The sequence below is a fragment of the Drosophila santomea genome, chromosome 3R (genome assembly GCF_016746245.2).
Source record: "Drosophila santomea strain STO CAGO 1482 chromosome 3R, Prin_Dsan_1.1, whole genome shotgun sequence".
NCBI classification, from domain to species: domain Eukaryota; kingdom Metazoa; phylum Arthropoda; class Insecta; order Diptera; family Drosophilidae; genus Drosophila; species Drosophila santomea.
Window position 1 is genome coordinate 4,152,841 of NC_053019.2, and position 14,026 is coordinate 4,166,866.

The 14,026-nt window shown below is 35.8% G+C and overlaps 2 protein-coding genes across 16 annotated transcripts in view; both read left to right on the top strand.

Annotated features, from left to right (window-relative positions):
* Window positions 1–12,669, top strand: part of LOC120452143 (IDLSRF-like peptide) — a 38,942-nt gene extending 26,273 nt beyond the window's left edge. Inside the window, exons 3-5 of the mRNA XM_039636233.1 lie at window positions 2,377–2,505; window positions 6,443–6,641; window positions 9,538–12,669. Of these exons, the coding sequence (XP_039492167.1) occupies window positions 2,377–2,505; window positions 6,443–6,641; window positions 9,538–9,685 (476 nt within the window). The 3' untranslated portion in view covers window positions 9,686–12,669. The remainder of the gene's footprint in view (window positions 1–2,376; window positions 2,506–6,442; window positions 6,642–9,537) is intronic.
* Window positions 12,670–13,567: 898 nt separating this feature from the next.
* LOC120451087 (dystrophin) overlaps window positions 13,568–14,026 on the top strand; it is a 142,975-nt gene continuing 142,516 nt past the window's right edge. For 4 of the 15 annotated variants that reach the window (XM_039634456.2, XM_039634455.2, XM_039634458.2 and 1 more), the window contains exon 1: window positions 13,572–13,931. In XM_039634456.2, coding sequence (XP_039490390.2) covers window positions 13,814–13,931 — 118 coding nt within the window. In that variant the 5' untranslated portion in view covers window positions 13,572–13,813. Of the gene's footprint in view, window positions 13,932–14,026 lie in introns of all 15 variants that reach the window. The other 11 variants (XM_039634478.2, XM_039634467.2, XM_039634461.2 and 8 more) reach the window with 5 other exon arrangements.

Here is a 14,026-nt window from a genome sequence, read left to right on the forward strand (position 1 = left end):
TTGAGAAGTCACATTTGACTGAGTTTGCTTAAATCTTGCTTTTACATATGTGCAACATATGATTTGTTTCTTGAACATGCACTTTGTAAGCATGGGAAAGCAAATACTTTCCACAAAATTTTGTGAATAAAACTAGAGCACTTATCCCAGATTATGTCAGATTCTTTCTTTCAAAGTCGAGTCCTTCCTTTTCCACTTCCAAATTGAATAAATTATTCAAGAAGCATTTCCACAAGAAGTTCGAATAGCCAATCCTTGGCATGCAACGTATCACGCTTAATCGTAAACCGAAAAGGCATTAAAAATAATAAAGTATTCAAATGGCAATCAATTGCCGCATAAAACGAGAATAAAAACACGACTAAACTAAAATCGCCAACAAAATAAAGGCGAAAACAAACGCTTTCAATGCAACAACAATGTACAAAAGTTGTCCTTTTTATGCCACATAAAAGCCAACTTTAAGTGCGAGTGTTAAAGCCAGCATCGACATCTTTCAAAGGGGAAAAGGGCGAAAACCAAAGACGGGAAACCAAAGACGGGAAAGGCCAGAGCAAGCAACCCTTTGGCTCATTTGACCTTTTCAATCTGAGCACAACACGCACAATAAACCGAAACACTTTTCCCACAGTATTGTATCCAGTGAGCTGATTTTCTGGGGCTTTCTCAAAGAGGTAGGGGGAGACTTATTGGATCCCTCGGCCTGTCAATTAGTGTTGCCAAGCACATAAATTCCAATTGTTTTGACATTAACCAAAACATAATGAATCACACAAAATTAAGTTGTCTCGCGCGTGCCACGGTGGGTATGTGCAATGCCCGCCAAGTTGTTTCACCTTTCCTCTGGCCTTTCCAAGGTGACAAGAATAAGGCTTTAATAAGACTGCTACCTCAAATAACCTACTTAACGTACTTTATTTTTCACTTTATTTGCCTGGTAATTCGCAACCATCTGGGGAGTGAAGAAATAGACGATTGAATAGAAAGTAGGTGAAAAAAGAAGAAGCGAAAACTCCGTCTAAACTTAAACAGAAAAATATTTCAAGTGTCAGAAAAAAAGTTCGCGGGACATGGACATTTCCTTTGGCCGAAAATTAAATTAAACTTTTGTGCTCGGCCAAAAAAGATTTGATCTTTGAATGCTTAACTTGTTTTTAGCTGCCATAAAACAAAAGCCGAAGAGCTAACAATTTTGTTTGCGGTAGGGATTTCGTCATATTTGGGAACCGTGGTAAATTGCGTTGGTAAATGAAAATTGTTTTCCAAAAATTTTGCGCTTCCATGTGCAGAGCCTAATAAAACCAATTTGCTTGGACAAACACAAAAAAAAGTCTGCAAATTCGGCTTTACATATTTTATGATGTATTGTATGAAATATGTGGAGTCTCGGCGAGAGAATGAACAATAAATTCAATTAACTTTCTCCTCGTTTCGTTCTATTCTTTTTGTGTGGTTGATGTTTCACTCTGACGGGGAAACATCATCATGTCCTTATCCTTTTCATTCTTGTACACCCCCTCATAAAACTGAAAGCTTCCTTAACGCCTTTTTATGAACAGCACAATATTGCGAGGGAAAATGTAAAGAATAAACAACATGAAAGCAAATTAATTTGCTTAATTGTCAAAAAACATTTTCGTGATATTTTTATTATTTTTTTGCCGTTGCTTGTTTCTTAATTGTATTGAATACTTGTTTGTTTGGATCCAAAAATAAACCCTAATAATTTTTCATTTCACGGAATTTAAGTATACTTTTAAAAATATGCAACAAATTTAAATACCAGAAAGTATGCTGATTATTATCCATCAGTAAAATTTAAACCACAAATATTTATATTAAATATTAGGATTCAAAACAGATATATGCAATTGCCATTAGTTTAGCAAATAAAACTCTCCGTAAAAATTGATTTATCTGTGAAGATAAATGCATTGTTTAATTTTAATAATTGAAATTGAAATATACATTTTAGGAAAATATGCAATTAGAAAAAGCAATTATGAATTTTTTTTTATTATATTTAATAATACTCTGTGGGTTGCAAATGAATTCTGTCAATAATTAAAACAATTATTTAATATGGTCCGCTGAACTAAACTAATTCAGTTCGGTTAGAAGCAGAAAATAAACAGCGAATAACAATAAATAATTGTATAAAATGAACTAATTCAGTTCGATTAGACGCAGAAAATAAACAGTGAATAACAATAAATAATTGTATAAAATGAATGGTAAATAATCGGCTTACACAGTCTAACCCAATAAATATAGTGTTTGCGTACTTGTTTCTAATGCGTTTTCTCAGCTTTAAGCTTTTGATTTTACTTGCTTACCCCGACTGACACAGATTTCTTTTTCATGTTACGATTTCAGAAGCCTGTCATCCATATGAGCCCTTCAAGTGTCCGGGGGATGGTAATTGCATTTCCATCCAATATTTATGCGACGGTGCACCCGATTGCTCTGACGGATACGATGAGGATATGCGTCTGTGTACGGCGGGTAAGTCATGTTGCAGGTTTCAGGATATTGCCGGGTGAACTGGGATTCTATTTGAATGGTTGCCAGCTTATCATCAATAATTCGCTTTTCCATGGCCCATTGGGGCTTTTGCCTGCAAAATGAGAATTTGCGAAAAGGAACTCTGCCTAAATTACCTTAAGAAGAAAGAAGAAAATTTCAGGAAATGAGCAACCAAACTTGGAACATTCTGCTGTTTCAAGTCATGGCCAGAAATGGGTTTTTAGCCAGAAGCGAGACGAGAACTTCTCCTTGGTCGTGTTGCATTCTAACATAATTTCTGAAGCTTGCTTCTCGCTGGCACCTAATCAAATTAGTCCAAGCTGCATCAAAGTTTCTGTACAAAATCTTAAAAACTTTCTCCGCTTGTTCCTTGTCCGTCAACTGAGGGCCAACTTTCAAGTGCAAGGGAAATGAGCTTCTTGTCAAAATGCTAACGAAGGTTCTGCCGCAAAAAGAAGAATTTGTATAAAGGGTTCTTTAAATGAATAATGCTGTAATAATCAGCTTAGTTCTCCACTGAACTTTGTTCATAGCTTATTAATGGGTATTGTTGATTTCAGACCTAAAAATAATATTTATAGAAATCACTCCATTGGTAATTGATTCTGATTCACATTCTACATCTTCCCACATCAATTACACTTGCCTTTGCAATCACGGAAATAATTACCGCAAATTGAAAAACAATTAAAACAAAATATTTATTTAATTTTCATAATCGATAAAGGATGCATGTACATGAAAGGTAAATTAAAAAGAACAAAAAGAAGGAAGAGTAATGGCAGTGAAAGTTTTTATAGTTTCCCTAATTATGTCATGGATGGAAACAATTTTAAAAAAATTTACAAATTCGCGTGATAAATTATAAAATTTGTTACGCAGACACACAGGCAACAAAGGCCGCATAAATTGGGCGGAAAACTTTACTTTACGGCAGAGGAGAGATTCACCACCCACCCGCTGTGCCCGCCGAAAACGGGAAATTCGAGACTTGAGGCCAAACAGCAAATTGTTGCTGCTAATTGCTGGCAATTCAGTTGGCTGAAAGTTGAGATACATCCCAGCACTTCACCTCCCACCCATTTGCCACTTTCCTCGCCCATTTTCCTTCTCTTTATCTTATCCTGCCAGTTCCGGACACAATGGCATAAATTTTCACCGTTTTTCTGCCACTGTTTGGCTCGGGGGAAAAAAAACTATTTTCGACAATGAAATTATTTAGGAAGTGTCGGCTGCTTTGGCGCTGGCTTAAGTTATTGCTTCAACCTCGGCGGTCTTTGATAAATTAATCGCCTAGTTTCTCATTATTATCCCCACGACCTCATCTTTTCCTGGAATACTCCCTTTTGCTTGGCAGCTAGGCAACAGTTGATAGACAAAAAAGTCCTTTGGGGCCAAATTTATCGCCGGACCATATTTCGTTTAATGAGTGGTGTTCACAGAAGACTTTTAAGGCATAATTGTTCTCGTATTGACGAGAAATAAAACTAAAACATCATAGAATTTATTAGGTATATTTTAATAACAAAATACAAGCCGTTTATTATTTTGTATCCGAAAATGATTTTTATAGGTCACAACTTAAAAGAGTGGAACATTAAAGCTCCGTAATACTTATATGTTACCTATTCATTTTAAACATACAATTTTAACCGCATATTTGTAGCCACTTATGCCCTTGGCCAAAGTCATCATTTGATGGCCGAAAAAGGGCATGCAAATACAGAAAAAAGAGTTAAATTGCAATAAAGATGGTTTGAAAACTTTTAACACACTGCATTCGAACACTCTTGGGAAATTAACATATTTTTGCATATTCTTTATCAGCCAAAGGCTGCGGAGAAAGTTTAAAAATGTTGGCCCACGGGTGAGAGGGAACCCCTGAGCCAGAATGGCCACGTAGACTTAATCTAAACTGCTGATATACATCGTCCGGAATATGTAACAAGTTAAAGGCAAACAACAGGCGACAATCCCAGCTCCCAGCTCCCTCGGCCACCCATCCCCATCCCCACCCGCCAATTGACTTTTTTCCCCCGAGCAAAGAACACAGTACATGGAGCCACCGAAGCTTATGCAGACGACAGAAAAGGCTGAGGGATTCCACGAGATTCGATTTAAGAATACCCAATATAGTAATTCAGGAAAATGTAGAGCACACAGCCATATAAACATGAACCAATTCATTATTACTAATTAATTTTATTACTATTATTTTTACTTAATTCAAGTTAATACAGTCAAGAGGTGATATACAAAAAACCTAATATATATTTCTTTCAGAAACCATAATAGTTTTGATATTTACTTTTTTGATTTAAAAGGTTTTTAAATAAATGACAAGTTCTTTTGTTTTCATTAACATTAACGGTAAAATAATCTAATAAATGTCGCGATTTATAATATTTAAAAAATGCAGTAAGAAGCTAGGAACCTACATGGTTTGAGATTAGTTTAGAAAAAAGATAGAAAAACAAAAAAAAAAAAACAAAAATGCGAAGCTAATTGTTTACATTAATCTTGATGACAGTGAAACAAAAAAGCAACAGTCACCCCATAACTAAGGGGTATGAAAAGTGCAGAAATGGGAGGGGTAAAATGGGTTGCAAACGCCGCCATTTGCATAACAAATACAGTCAGTAACTGTACCAACACACACACTCAGATCGAGAAGGAGACCCATCTAGATACATACGTGTCCTTGCAGCCATTAAAAATGCCAGCATATGTGAGTGAGCGGGTTAAGGGAGCGGGGAGGAAGGTGCACCAGTGGGTTAACAAGTGCAGTCAGTGGGCTAAAAAAAAAGCGACGCCAAGCGCCGTAAAGTCTGCCCTTTGTGCATGACTGAATTGAGAGACTGGGACAATGACTACCTGACGGACTGACTGACTGACTGACTTACTGACTGACCCATAAATGTTTGCCGGAGCCAAAGAAAATACTAGTAAACACAAACAGAAATGGCGGTAGGGAAGAAATGTGAATAAATGGGGAAAAACGTATTCACCAGGAGCATGAAAACGTAATGGAATATTCATACATACATACATATATGCTCCTTTATTCGGAGCAAGTGCCTCGAAGTGAAAGAATTCCTGCGAGTGGCTTTGTCGGCAAATGCAAAATAAAAGCTTTAATTCTTCCAAAACTAAACAAGGTTTATTTGAATTTCATTTATAGAGTTACATGGAATTTTAATTAAATTTAAGTCCCTCGAAATCCTTTCGTTTCCAAATGACTTCATCCAAGTTGTCAGTAAAAAATCACAAGCTATAAATCAAACACTATGTGTATCTTTACTACTAAATTAATTTTTAAAGCAAGTCTTTCCCTTTATGCACATGTACACATTTCTATAGGTCCCTTTGAACTACACGAAACAAAGTTAAGCAACAAAATCTGAATCAAAACAAAAAGTTGATACCGATTTTATAGAGTTGCTCGTAAATGTGAGTTTATATTGTTTCCTAAATATTTAAAAAGCCCCACCATTGTCCCTTTGCAGTAAGCCCGTGAATATTTCATTCCTGGGAAGGGACTCATTTCATATGCACGCGTGCGTTCAAAGTTGAGTGGAAAAGGGCAGCAAGTTCGCTATTAATATTAATGCCTAGGAAATTGTCAGGCGGTGAAAAAATAAATTAATACCTTAACAATCTGACAGGGCAAATTCAATTTTAATGACTTGTAAGTAATAATATTTCTCTCATTTATTAATCAGCCCAACTGTTTGCCGGCTTAATGAACAAAATCAATTTAAATGGGAATACATTATGAATGCAAATGCGTTAAGCTGATAGTAATCAAGGCATTCCGTAGATTATTAATTACATTATGCGGCAAATTGTCCCCCTCCCAAAAACTTTATTTAATTGCAGCCGATAAAATTCTGTGTGTCTGCTTTATTAATTGCAGCCAAGCGGCCGCCGGTCGAGGAGACTGCATCCTTCCTCCAGAGCCTGATCGCCTCCCACGGACCCAATTACTTGGAAAAACTTTTTGGCAGCAAGGCACGTGATGCCCTTTCACCCCTCGGCGGAGTCGAGAAGGTCGCCATCGCCCTGAGTGAGTCGCAAACGATTGAGGACTTTGGCGCTGCCCTTCATCTAATGAGGTGAGTACCGGCGTCCTAAATATCCACTTTCACTGCAGCTCAACACTTTCCGCCGTGCGTGCACTGAAAGAAAGAAGGGGAGAATTTGATTGGGTAATACAATGGGTAATAATAGAAATAAAAGACTTTTTCATACATGAAATCAACGCTCTTTACTTTACTCTTAAGTAAAGGTTAACAATGGAAATTTAAGGAAATTTAAATATATAAACTGTTTAAAATTATAGAATATATAGATTATGCGTATTGTTATAATTACATTTAAATAGGGTTATAGGCAAAGCGTCAGAATTTATTAAGGAAATTCTTGCTTCAATTACAGCAAAAATGTTTTTTCCTCATAAAAGTCAAGCCTGCTTAAACATTTTCTCGCGAAAAATATTATTCTGAAATAGTTTTTCTGTCAACGACATGCCTTCGGTAAAAATGTCTGCACTTGAGTTTGTTGTTTTTGCGCCACAGAACCGCAAAACGAAATTATTTCCCTTTTCGCCAGCTTCTTTTCGAGCTTGAAAAATAATTGTGGCCAGGTTCTAAGCTCATTCGAGTTGCATAAATAGTGAAAGCTGTTTAAGGAACTTTGGCACTGCCAAGGGCTATTTTCGCTTTGTGGGGGAATCCTTTTATTCGACAGAAACTATATAGTGGAGGTCCAGAGGCCAGCCTTTGTCCTTGTCCTTGTCCCATGAATTATCTTTGCATCTGCTTGTGTGCCGGCTTTCGAGTCCCTTTTTCTCTGTTTATCTATTTTTGTGGCTGCTGGAATAATAAAATTGTTCAGCTTCAAGCCAAGAACACACAACGTGCACAAGAAGTGTCATGAAATTTTAAAATATGTATGCCATTTATTTTTCTCCTTTTTCGGTTTTATTTTTTAAAGAGCTTCTTTATGGCTTCGCTGTTTTTCATAATATTTGCTTGACTTGTCCTAAGCAAACAAAATATTTGTCTCTGCCTAATGAATTAAAATATGAAATGGGGAAAAGCAGAACGGACTTTCTCGATATGTGTTTTCATATTGCTTTTATATGTGAAAAATATGGGGATGATCATCGTTAGATAAAATTGTCATGGAAATATTAATTGCATTAAAAATAGTGGAAATGACAAAAGCGTACAATTCGAATGTGAGATCGATTTGGTTTTAAATTTATGGACTATATAATTTATGGGCCACCTTTATCAAGGAAATCCTTTATAAATCCCAATTTAAACGCCTTTAACCCTGTCGATTTCGCTTTGTTAGGCCCAAACATGAGTATCCAGCTGATTTAATTATATTTTACTGTACACTGCCGGCATTCTGCTGCGAGCCTCTTGCTACAATTTCCAAGATAAACAAATAAAAAATTTAATTAACAAAAATAACAACAAGCACACGAGGGAGATGCCCGAATATAAACACAGTGGGGAGGAAAGAGTCAGACTCAGATTCCTCGCACAAAACATGAAAGAAAAATGTTCATTAAATTAGTCCAACAAAAACTAACCACAAAAGTGGTATCCGCAAGGTGGGTTGGAGTGGCAATAATAATAATCATAAAACTGTGGGCCATGCAGACACACAGGATCTCGGCCAGAGGCGCAGACAAAAGGACACGAAAATATTCCTCTTCACGCACATGTTGATAAATTAGCAAGACACAAAAAAGACAAAAAGCTCTGGAAATAGGGTACTGAATGAAATATAAGAGGGCATTGTTTGTCTCGCCTCGCTGGAAATTTACACAATTTCATCAAGGCAATTAATCGCCAAAGTGTCATAATGTCACTCCACCTAGCTCAAGTCTCTATCCGAGAATTAGGAACCGGAGGGTCGGAGTGGAACTGAATGGATGTACTCGAACCACAGGACACGCACAAATGTTATTAATGTGTATTTTGCACTCGTACCTCACCGTCTTGAGAGCACTGAAAGAAATTTCTAGGAAGTACTTTTTAAAATAGGAGTTCACTTGTTGAAATGTATAGTATCTTTACATTAGTACTTAGAAACCGCAAGATTGTACCTATGCATTAACCGTAATTATCCATTATATCTATAAAGTTATCAAGTTGCTGTGTATGCCACTCACTTTACTAATTATGCTGATGATAATGAAGTTTATCTAGCAGCCGCAACAAGCAGCGAAAAGTGTGGGTATAGAAAAGAGCAAGCTTGGCCGGGATGGTTGGGGTCAAAGGACACCCCGGGACAGCGACCACGGACACAATAACACTGACAACAATATAGGAGGCAGCCAAGCCGCACGTTACCTGCAGGGATTAATTAAGCAAAGCGTATAATTTGAGACCCACCGCAGCAAAGCTAAAAACTTGTCCCTGTGTGTGTCCACGTGGTTTGTGCCTGTGGGCGAGAGCGCTTGTGGAGCTTTTGCTCATTATTTAAGTTCACTGTGGGCCAAATGCTATAAAAATGAAGGGGTTTCGGGGTATTAAAGTAGTTTCCAATTTATATTGTATGGAATTTCGTTTATTACTATGCCGCTAAAAAGGTAATATTCATCAGCAATATTTAACTTTTAGACACATTCCGAGACAATAATCCGAAGTCCGCTTGAAAATAAGGTACTTCAGTTCGCCACAATTTGTTATCCTTGATTCTATATATATGATATTGGCTTATGGCTATTAAATTAGTTGTTAAGATACCTTAATAACATTCATCCTTAAAACTCCCTTAATATATAATAACTAACCAAGGTGAATTCATTTCCTTTGAACCCACAAACTATTGCGAGTTTAAGACCATTTAGAGACTGCTTCCTATTTCACACAACTGTTTTATTTCCCGGGGCCTAAGCCGTTTGCCAGGAAAACTTTATTTAAGTTTTGCCATTTATCACAAGTAAGCTGAAAATTATCCCGCCTAATTCCGTTGCATCCCTTTTTCTAGATCGGACTTGGAACACTTGCGCTCGGTTTTCATGGCGGTGGAGAACGGAGATCTCGGCATGCTGAAGTCGCTGGGAATCAAGGACTCGGAGTTGGGCGACGTGAAGTTCTTCTTGGAGAAGCTGGTCAACACCGGATTCCTCGACTGAGTAGCGCCAGATCCGGCTTCTGGATTTTATTACGCACACGCACAGCCCATCAATCCTAATTTCTATTCGTATTTGGGCACGCCCTACGATAATTACAATTATTAAATGCGAATTTCACCGAAACACACGTACCTACACTCATCGACCCCAACAAATCAGCCAAGAATGCCCCTCCATTTCAGCCAAAAGATATTTTCTCAAACTCTATTTTTGAGTATGATTTTGCTTTCCAAGACCCTTCTTATACGATTTTAAAGGTTCATTTATTTTCATTTTCCACACACTTTTATATAAAAACAAAAATCAAGCAACCAAAAACTAAAAAAAATTGCAAAAGAACACGAAAAAGCTACAAAAAAATAAAGGCGCGAAGAGAAAATATACATACGCAAATAAACAAACAATTTCGAACACAAATCGGCTTCTATCTACCGAAAAGCAAATCGCTTTCTCCCAACTTTCTGCGCTCCTTCCTAGACTTTCTTTATGCGTTGCGGTTCTATCGCGAACTATGTTTATTTTGAGAAAATCTACGCGCAAACTTCAGAACATTGCAGAAAAACTTCATAAGAACTAGAAAAATAAAATGTGGAAGCAGGATCGTTTGGCAGACCCAAAAAGAGAACGAAAAAAACAATATAATTAAACAAGAAATTTTATCAATGTTTATATATCGAACTTTTTCTGAAGCATATGTATGTATACAGATACTAAACATTTTTATTGATGTATATGTAAGTGTTTCAAGGCTTCTTAGATCCGTCACTAATGGTATTCACAACAAAAGTCCCTACGAACAATGTATGCAAAACCGAAACCGAGGCTATCAGTAAAGAACCTTCCAACCATTTTCTAACGTGCTACTCCAGTACACCTACGTATCTTCTTTCGATAAACGTCTATTAATTATATACTATAAACTATGGAATACTTCTTTAGTTCTAGTCGGTAAATGTAGCGAAAGCCCTGCAGCTATTGTTGTTTCCAGTAGAAAAACTCTTTGATGTTTCAAATCAAATTTATTAATAAACTAAACACACGTCGTTATAGAAACTAAAATCTCTATGTCGTGCTACTGTGCAGCAGTGAAATTATTGGTTTTGAGTTGCATAATTCACGGACCGTTTTGTATGTCTAAATATATCGATGAGAGATCTCAAGCTACATACTCAAAGCAAGGAATTATAAAGCCTAACCCTAATTTAAAAACAATACAAACAACTTTACTCAATTTTCAGCATATATATATTTCTTAGAAGAAAAAAACAAACAAAAAGCAGCTGTAACCAATGTGTGATTCTCCGTTTTCAGGTCCAGTTTCGATTTGCCAAAGAACTAAAACTGACCCAAACAATTTGGAATATTTTCTAAGCAAATCCCGAAACTGGCTCTCAAAAGACAAACCCGCATTACTACCTACCTAGTCTAAGAACTCTCGAATTCAAACATTCTTCAAATGGAGCACGGAATTGTTGACCAGATAGGGTGGCAAGTAACTAAAACGATTAGGAATCAGAGGAGAAATTGAGAACCCAATGTTAAAGAACGATTCGTTAGATTAAACCGAAAAATAATGGAGTTATAAGTACCTTGAATTAGCTGATAGGTCGTACAACAACTACAGCAAAAGTAAACTATAATTATTTATTGAAATAAAAGAAAATCAGAAAAACATTTTAACTACCTATATAGTCGTCTATTCAAAATATATTTACGAGTATATATTATTCGAAAGAACTTTAACAAGTCAAGAGTAATATTAAAAGAATAATAACGAAAAGAAACTGATCCATTGAACTATATATATATATATATATATATATTTTTATGTATATGAATAAAAGAGGATGTGAGAATATGCCCCATGTAAATAAAGAAGACAAACTACGAATTCCATAATCGATGCAAATGAAATGGAAACACAAAATTAAAATCAACAAAGTGATAATATGTTTTTTGCGTTCCATCAAAACACCTTCGCCTGTAAATTTTAAATAATTTAAATATCTACAAAAATAAAAACCAAAAAAAAAACGTTTTTCTCTGTGAATATTTTTAAAAAATTTAATATACTATTACCATATATAAAACAGACATTTTCTAATTGTAAGCCACAGAACTTATATCGTATACATATCAGCAAAAATCTTGCAAAAGAAGAAAAAACTGTAAAAGTTAGAATTACACAAAAACCTATTAACACAAAATATATGCAACATATCAATTAAAAACATATCAAATATGAAGAGGAGAAGAAAGTTGAAATTAAATAATGTTAAGAATATTATATATAAATATATTTATTGCTAAACACACCAAAGACAATTTTACACTTGATATTCAATTTTTCTTTTCTCTTCAGTTTTTGTTTGTCTTTTATTTCGAATTCCATTTTAAAAAATTGTTACTTGTTTCAGGGTTTTAATACCAAAACTGACCCATTGAACATTTAAAACGCTGAAACAATTTTACAATAGACAATCTTCGAAAAACAATTCTTTATTAAACAAGAAACAAGCTTAATGAAATTTAATTTTAAATTAATTTAGGTAACAAATTTAATTTAATATTTGTTATTTAGTTGCTAGACAATTTAGAAATAAACAAATCCACCTAAAGTCACAAGAAATAGTTGAAATATATTTGAATGAAACAAGTAAACGAAACATATCAGTCAGTTACTGAAAATTTGTAGCAAACAAAATACTCCAGCAACAAGAGAGAATTACTCTTCAAAAATCATACAAAAAAATGCTATATAAAACTATACGCAATACCAAAACAAAATTAATGTTTGAATTTAATACAGTAAAATAGATCGAGTTTTATGAGGAAAACACCCTACAACACAATGGAGTCTATGTGTAAATGCATTATAATTAGAACTGCAAAAAAAGCATACAAACAGAGGCGAAACGAAATTTAAATAAAATTTTTAACATTCCAATGATGCTATTTCTTTGGTGTGCTGTTTTAAACAACAACCTATCAAGCGAGTTTTTATTAATGGATAGGGGGTTATGTATCGCGTATTGTACATTTTCAGCTGTGATAGAAAACTACTTGCCTATCTCCTTATTCATTAATGGTTAAAAATAATTACCAAGTAACAATTCGCGTTTTAAGATTTCTATCGCCGAATTTATTACCGACGTTATCACAGTGTTTTGAGGAATGGGAAATCTACGAACTTTTTTCTTTCACATTTATTTTCCCACCTCAAACCCTAACCAATTTAATGTACGGCTATCACTATAATGCATTAATTAATTGGAGGAATTTCAGGCAGTTGACAGTCGTAAGCTATCGCAGTCCACACTGGTGATAAGATTCTCGTATATCCCCTCTCCCACTTGCACTCGCACCCATTAGGAACTCCCCCAATTACTTTCTCTGAGCAAGAGTGAGAGCGGAGATAGCACGCGCTCTCAGTGCAAATAAAAGCGTATGTTTTTATACCTGGTGTTCTTAGAGATCGTTTGGGTATAACCGACTATTTATTATTAGTTATTATTAACATTCGCAATACTTGATTATTCGACAGGTAAGAGCAATAGTCGAATTAAAGGAACACTTTAAACAAGGAATTGTTTTCTTTGATTATTTGCTATCATGTACATCTATTTCTCAGGCTAGGAAGCATCAAATTGATTTGTAACATGCTACTTTGCATTTAATCGAAAGTATTAGAGTATAGGGTATCTGGTGCTCTACAGGCTCGTCCTAAGACTTCCCACTTGCTATACTACTTGATATTCTAATCAGACTGTAGATTTCTTTTGTTGTTTTTGATAGCCTTTGTAGTATTTGCTCTTGATTAGCTGAAAACACAGAACGGCGGTACAAAACTGTCGGCTCGCCTTAGTCGTGTTTAAATTGGAAGCGCATGCGGTTGTCGGTGCTCTCGGTTCTCGATCCTCCATAATCGGTGGCTCCGGGTGCCTTAAAGTTCCCACGACTAGCATTACTCTTAACTGCACTTACTGCAACCTGTGCCCTTTGCAAAAAGTAGATTTCCAAACAAACTGACTACCCAGTGAATTTTGTATGCTGCCGAAGAGTATGCAATAGTGTTGCGTGGGTATCGGTGATTTAGTGAGCCAGTTTAATAATAAATAATAAATAAAAATGCATGATCCCAGCGACTACGACTCAGTTTACAGCGAGGAGGACTTTCGGGACACAGTTCAAGGAGCTGAAACTCCTCCGCTGATGGACTACGAAGAATTCAGAGTGAAGACAATGGGTGAGTCTGCCTTCAGTTTTGGCCATGGCCAAATTCTTTTTTGCTTATCTTGTATTTGCTGTAGGCTTTCGAAAGCGAACTTTTTTTTTGATATG